Genomic DNA, 7,522 nt, shown 5'->3' on the forward strand with positions numbered 1-7,522 from the left:
GGTTTGATTCTTGCATGGGATGGTGGGCTGTGCCCCCGCAACTAGATTGAAACAACTACTTGACTTGGAGTCCAGGAAAAACAAATTGTTCCCCAATAAAATTTCTTTTAAAAAAAGAGGGGTAGGAGCTTTTAACTTACCAGGTTATGCAAGGGTGTTTATTGTATTTTTTGTTATTATGTCCAGTTTCATTGCTTTGTGATCAGAAAATTGTTAATGTTATTTCGGCCTTTCAGAATTCATTGAGGTGTTCTCAAAGCTTAATGAATGGACAATGTCTATAAACGTTCAATAGGCACTTAAAAAAGGATGTGTTATCAAGTTATAGAATCTGATAGACCCATCAGATTAACTTGTTAATTATATTTTTCTAATCCTCTACAAATCTCTACTCATTTTTTGGTTAAATTGACAGTGATGTGCATGCACTGACAGAAATAAAATAAAGTCTCATGTTGCTGGTGTTTCTGTCAATTTTCCCTTGAATTCCCTGGGGTGTGTTTTATGACTCTTCTGAGTGCTATGCTATTTGGTGCATAAAGATTTATGACAGTTGTATTCTCACTGTGGCTTGTACCCTTTCTCATTATAAAGTGTCTCACCTTTTTTTTCAATACCTTAAAAACAAAACCAACAAGACTTTGTCTATAAGTAAAATTGTGATCTCAGTTTTATTTTTGTTAGCATTTGTCTATATAGACCTTCTTTCCTTTTAAACCTGTCTGGGTCATTTTCTTCAGTAGTCATCTCATGTACACTGCATGTAGTTCGGTTTAAGTTTATGAACCAATATGGGAACATTTATCTGTCAGTAACAGAGTACGTCACACTTACATTTTTTGGCATAACAGATAAGTTTAGGCATAATCCAGTCATCTTATTATTTATTATATTTTCTTGAAGAAATCTGTAAGCCCATAAAATTACAGGCAGAATTTTGCATATAGGTACATGCATCACAAAGGAGCCCACAGCTTCATTAGATTCTCAGTGGGGTCGCTGACCAAAACTGGTTCACAACCACGTCTCCATATGAAACATCCCCAAGTCCTGCAATTGCGCCCATGATAGGAGATCCAGACCCCTTGTCCTCCTGGAATCCTCCTCTTGCCCCACCTACTTTATCACTAGAGCATGAGTTCACTGAGGGCAAGGGGAGTTTCTGACAAATCCAGGGCTCCCGGATTTGCAGGTCATTAGAAATACTTGGCTTTACAGTGAAAATTCAAGGTTCATGAACCATCAGCTTTGTCTATGCCTGATTCCACTGAGGTGGCCTTGCTTCACTTACTTACCCACAGGTTCTATAACTGAACACAATAAAGCTTTCTTCATCCGTCCTCTCTATGAAGGTCACACAGGTGTGCTTCTCCCAGTGTCTCATGGCCTGCTTAAAAATGGCCCTCTGGCTTCCTGAAATGATAAGGCAAGTATTCATTCCTTCCTTCATGGGTCCACGCCGTCCTTAGATGCTTTAAGGTATACGGGCTTGAGACAAAGCAAAGAGCTTATTTGAGTGACCCAGACAGAGTAGAAATACACTAGGAATAAGAATTTATCTTGCTAAGAATACAAGATAGCTTTCCTGAACTGCCCAAACTTAGAGAGTAGGAGTTTGTGAATTGGAAAATAAGGTAAAAATAGATTTTCAAACTCTCCTGGGCTCCCCAACTTCTTCTTTGTATTGAAAGTACTTTTCTAAGCTTAAAAAAATATTACCCAGGTTATTCAATTTGGAAATTTTAGGCTTTTGAAGTAGCTCACCAGCACTCCATTCCACACCTTCATTTTATTTTATACCTATAGGAGGGTGTTCCTCTATGCTCTAAAAATTCTATTTGCATGTACATTCATACTACTTTTGCATCGGGATTCAGTATTTTCCAGAGTATCCTTAAGCCTGATTTTCTACAAGCCCTTTGAAAACAGGTGAATTTCATACTCCCTCTGAACCTGTCTTCATTATTTCCTTGATTAGAAATGTGGTGAGAAATAAAACAATGCGTAAATTGTATGGGAGCAAGAATAAAGTAGTTGTAAACTCCAGGCTGATAGTTTGGGTAGACAATAAGTATTCTTTTCAAAATCCATCCACCTGAGAAACAGAAGACTACTTTGATTTTGCTAGAAGCATTGAGAAGGAGCTAGAACGACATTGTTTGGGAAGTCGAAAGGATGGTTGGAGCTAGGGTCTGAATTCTAGAGTGACCCTAGAATTCAACAAGGGTTGCAAAAAAACCAACCAACCAACCAACCAACCAACCACTGGGGAGGCTCCCCTCACTGTCTAGAAGATGTGGGTGTGGTGCCATATTGTTGTCCCTAAAAACATTCATATAGAATAAAGAGTAACTTAGCTGTTCACTTTTTTGACATCTTGACACTTTTCATTCAAATTATTTATAGCTCAATTGCTCACCAAAATAGCAATCCTACTAATTACAGAATAACAAAGATCTCTGTGTAAACAAAGTCCTCTATATAAAATTAGTTAATTTTGACAAAGGTTGTATAAATCTTTGGTCAGAAAAGTACACCAGGTGTGAAAGAACATAGTTAAGATACCAAGTGTTATAAAGACTATAAAGCAGGTGCTGGGAGAAAGTAGCTGGTTCGGGTATCAGGGAATCAAAGAGGGCCTTTCTGTGGACATCATTTGATCTGACATGCCAACGATAAGAAGTCAGCCAAGAGAAGATCTAGGGAAAGAACGCTCTAGGCCAGGGGTCGGCAAACTGCGGCTCGCGAGCCCCATGCGGCTCTTTGGGTACGTACCTGTGGCTCTGAAGTAAAACTGAAAATGAAAATAAAACTATCATAGTTTCATTTATAAACTTTTTAAAGGATAGTATTCACATCATGGTGATTTCATTTGCTTTATAGGTCTCGCAAAACTTCGAGGAACAGGATTGGCTCTTCTGTCTCAAACGTTTGCCGACCCCTGCTCTAGGCAGACAGAAGGACAAGTGCAAATGTACTGAGGCAGGAATGTGGTGGGCACGTTCCAGAGGAGAAAGATGACTAGCGAGGCTTAGCACACGGGACTACGGAGGAAAGAGGAGAGAAGGGTAACACTTTAGGAGGGAGGGGGCAAGGGGCAGGAGTTGCCTGGAAGACGGCTCCTGCCTGGGTCAGGAGTTTCAGTGTCATTAGTAGTGATGGAAAGCCACTGAATGACTCAAACATTTTAAAGATAATAATACCAATAGCAAATAATTGCTTACTATGTGCTGGGCACTGTTCTAAGTGCTTTCTCTAAATGACTCATCTAAATCTCAAAACAACCCTATGGAGTAGAAAATATCCCCATTTACAGAAGAGGGAACTGAGGCACAGAGAGGTTAAATAACTGGCCCCAGGGCATACAAGTGGCAAGTGCCATAGCCAGGATTAGACCCAGGCGGTCCGTTGATGTCCACTGGCCCATTGGGTTACCTGTGGAGTACTTACTGGTGTGTGTGTGTGCGGGGGGTGGTCCAGGGTGCTCCTTCAGGCAGAGAACAGGTAAGCCGCCATGTGTAGCTGCTCACACTCTTCCTTCTGCCTGGAGGGCTTTGCTGACATACCCACTGTGCAAACTCGGTCTAGCTTTCAAGACCAGTGTCATATGTCACCACCTACACAAAGCCTCCAGGACCAGGTGACCACTTTTGGGGATGTACCCCAGTAGAGACTGCAGTTTCTCCCATAGTGCACTCAATCCCATAGGCACGAGGGAATGTTAGCAGGTAGGACTGCTGTGACTCCACATCTACTCCATCCCACTTTAGTCCTTCTTGAGGGGACTAAGTCAGCCTAGGGAGACAAAGCACCCAGCCCCAAAGCAGGACTCATCTGAGGCTACTGACCAGTGAAGTTCCCTCCAATGACGTAAGGGATGACCCCGCCAGGCCATATCCTCTCTGTCCTTGAGGTTGTGGCTCTTCGGACCCGAGGAGAAAAGGTCTCCGCTCTGGCATTCGAGGTCCCAGGGCTCTGTGGAAGCATGGCATTTTCCTTGGCATCTGCAAGAAAATCACACTGCTATTTACTTTGCCTTTAATTCCTCCTGTGCATTATGGTTAAGATTATATTATCCACGAATCCACAAAAGGGAGTGTTACTGGGTTGTCAGAAAAGTCATGACGTATTTTTTCTATGTTTTGCATTGCAAAAATGCATCATGACTTTTCCAAAACCCAATAAAATCGTGTTCCAAAGAGGGCATTTGTTCTGTTCAGGGTTTTGCACCCGTGGGTGGTAGTTTTCCAGACGGGGCAAGAGTTAAGTGTGATAAGTTACCAGGACTATGATAGGAGTGGGTCTGGCTTGCTGTGGGCCTTCAACAAGGCCCCACAGGGCCCAAGGGCAGCCTGTGGGCCACAGAATCAAGTGGCCCCTGACAATTCACAGCCCTTTAGGATGGAGCCAAGTTAGGGGTGTACGCTCTTCTCAGAGCCACAAACACTTGAGGGAATGAACTGAGTGAATTCCCTGCCTTGACCAAATTCCATCAATGTTGCAAATTTTTAAATAATTTGGCCACTTTAACAAATAAGGTTAACCAGTCTGTGATGCTGGGAACAGAAACTCTGTAAGATAAAACCCTGGAAAAAGCAGAAGCTCATAAAATCTCCCAGCTCTTCCAAGTCTCTCAGTACATCTGAACCTTTAAGAAAGGAATGTGAGAAAGAAATGGAGGCTCGACTGAGTCGAAGTATGGCCCCTGGAAATAGAGAGAGACAGATGGGGCAGAACTGCCTAAACCTGCGGCAACCAAATAATTGAATCCACATTGATTTTATTCATCATTTAGACAATTTAAGGTTTCTTTTTAGTCTGCTTACTTAGAATCTCTCATTATTCTCACTTGGAGCATTTTTTCTTTAGTTTTTATACTTTTTTCCCTAAAAATAAGCTTTTTTGGTTTTCTTGATTCTTTTCATTTTTCTTTATTTGACTAATTTTATTTACTTTATTATTTCCTTCTATTTTCGTTTGTTTACTTTCTAGCTTTTTTCTCTTTTAAAAAATTTAGATATAATTCATACACCAAAATGTCACCTTTTTAAAGTGCACATTTAATGGTTTTTAATACATTCACAAAGTTGTGCAACCATCACCACTATAGAATTCCACAACATTTTTATCATCCCCAAAAGAAATCCTGTATCCATTAGCAGTCACTGCTCATTTCTCCCTCTCCCTAGTCCTTGGCAATGAGTAACCTACTTTATATCTCCATGGATTTGCCTATTCTGGACATTTCATATAAATGGAATCATGCAACATGTGGCCTTTTGTGTCCGGCTTCTTTCGTTGAGTATGTTTTTGAGGTTCATCCATGTTATGGCATTAATCAGTACTTCATTATATTTCATGGCTGAATAATATGTCATTGTAGGCATACACCATGTTTTGTTTACCTGTTCCTCAGTTGATAAACATTTGGGTTGTTTCCACTTTTTGGTTATCATATATTGGGTTGTCAGAAAAGTCATGACGTCTTTTTTCTATGTTTTTCATCGCAAAAATGCGTCATGACTTTTCCGACAACCCAATATACTGTTATGAACATTCATGTGCACATTTTTGAGTGGATATGCTTTTTCCGTTTAGTATATGGCAAAAGTAGACCTGTTGAGTCATACAGTAACTCTATTCTGTTCCATTGATCTATGTGTTTATCCCTCTGTTAACATGACACTGTCTTGATTATTGTAGTTACATAGTAAGCCTTAATGTTGGGTAGAGTGCTCTCACTTCAGACTGCTCCATGATTGTTTCAGCTATGTTTCCACATAAATTTTTATGTGTCTTTCCATATAAATTTTAGAATAAGCTTCTCTATGCTAACAATAAAACCAGGCTGGGATTTTGATAGGCATTACATTAAACCTACAGATCAATTTGGAGAGAATTAAAATCTTTACTGAGAGTATTCCAATCCATGGACATGGATGTCTCTCCATTTATGTAGGTCTTGAATTTTTTCATCAGCATTGTGTAATATTCAGTACAGTCATGCACCCCTTAAAGATGGGGATACGTTCTGAGAAACGCAGTGTTGGGTGATTTTGTCCTTGTGCGAACATCATAGAGTGCACTTACACAAATCTACATGGTACAGCCTACTACACACTTAGGCTATCTGATATACCACCATAGAATATGTGGCCTGTCATTGACCAAAACATTATGTGGAGCATGGCTGTATACAAATATTGTACCTGGGTTTTTTTTTAGTGTACATCTAAGTATTTCATTTTATTTGAGTGATTTTAAATGGTATTGTGTTTTTAATTTTCATTTCTGCATGCTCAGTGTTAGTATATAGAAATATAAGCAATTTCTGTGTTTTGGTTTTGTATTCTGACATCTTGCTAAACTCACTTGTTAGTTCTAGAAGTATTTTTTGTTTGTTTGTTGTAGATTCCTTGTGATCTTCTACAAAGACAAACATGTCATTTTGAAATAAGAACAGTTTTATTGCTTCCTTTCCAATTTTTGTTCCTTTCATTTCTTTTTCTTGCCTCATTGCAGTGTCTTCCAGAACTACGCTGAATGAGAGCACACATCCTTGCCTTGTTCCTGATCTTAGAGGGAAAGCATTCAGTCTGTCACCATCAAGTATGAAGTAAGCTACAGGGATTTTTTTTTGGTAGACGTTATTTATCAAGTTAAGATAATTACTCTCTTCCTAACTTGATGAATTTTTATTGTAAATAGATGTTAGATCTTGTTCAATGGTTTTTCTGCACCAATTGATGTGATCATGGGATTTTTCTTTTAGCTTGTTGATATAGTAGGTTACATTGATTGATTTTCAAATGCTGACCCAGCCTTACATACCTGGAATAAATTCTGTTTCATTATGCTGTATAATTATTTTTTACATTTCTGGTTTTTATTCTGTTGAGGAATTTTGCATGTAAGTGTAAAAACTAGCAAAGAGCTAGATTTTTTCCCCCTTGTTATTGTTGTACAGCCTGAGAATCTCTCTTTTAACAGGTGAATGACAGTTATTTTATAATTGATATATCTGGGCTTATTTCCTTCTTTTTTTTGTTTTCTTTTTGCTATTTTTCTCTTTGCTTCTTTTTTCTCCTTTATTACTTTCTTTTGGATTAAGATCTTTCTCTATATTTACTTTTCATTTCCATTATTGCCTTTCTAGTCTTTAATATTGCCTTTAATTTTTTTTTTTAAGATTTTATTGGGGAATTGGGGAAGGGGAACACCGTTGGGGAATCAGGGAAGGGGAACAGACAAGTTGCTGTCCTTTTGTTCTTCAGTCTAGTTTTGGAGGACGTTGCTTCGCTGGCCCATGTTGGTGTCATCATTGCGCTCTTCCTGGGTGAGGCAGTCGCTCGCCGGGTTTTGGACGGCTGCTCACGGTGGCTCACAGCAGCTCATGAAAGCTCACGCCCACTGCTGACCAGCCCCACTGCAGCCGTCACCAGCGACTCACGGCAGCCCAGCTCCAGGTTGAGCTGTTGTTCACCATCTTAGCTGTAGAGGGTGCAGCGTCACTGGTCCTAAT

At 39.7% G+C, this 7,522-nt stretch overlaps 1 protein-coding gene across 1 annotated transcript in view; it reads right to left on the bottom strand.

Moving 5' to 3' along the window:
- The window catches only part of TLL2 (tolloid like 2), a 124,345-nt gene that overhangs the window by 54,334 nt on the left and 62,489 nt on the right, over positions 1–7,522 (bottom strand). The window contains exons 4-5 of the mRNA XM_019639007.1: positions 3,849–4,004; positions 1,296–1,413 (exon numbers count right to left, since the gene is read on the bottom strand). Coding sequence (XP_019494552.1) covers positions 1,296–1,413; positions 3,849–4,004 — 274 coding nt within the window. The remainder of the gene's footprint in view (positions 1–1,295; positions 1,414–3,848; positions 4,005–7,522) is intronic.

This window comes from Hipposideros armiger, unplaced genomic scaffold, assembly GCF_001890085.2.
Source record: "Hipposideros armiger isolate ML-2016 unplaced genomic scaffold, ASM189008v1 scaffold_42, whole genome shotgun sequence".
NCBI lineage: Eukaryota > Metazoa > Chordata > Mammalia > Chiroptera > Hipposideridae > Hipposideros > Hipposideros armiger.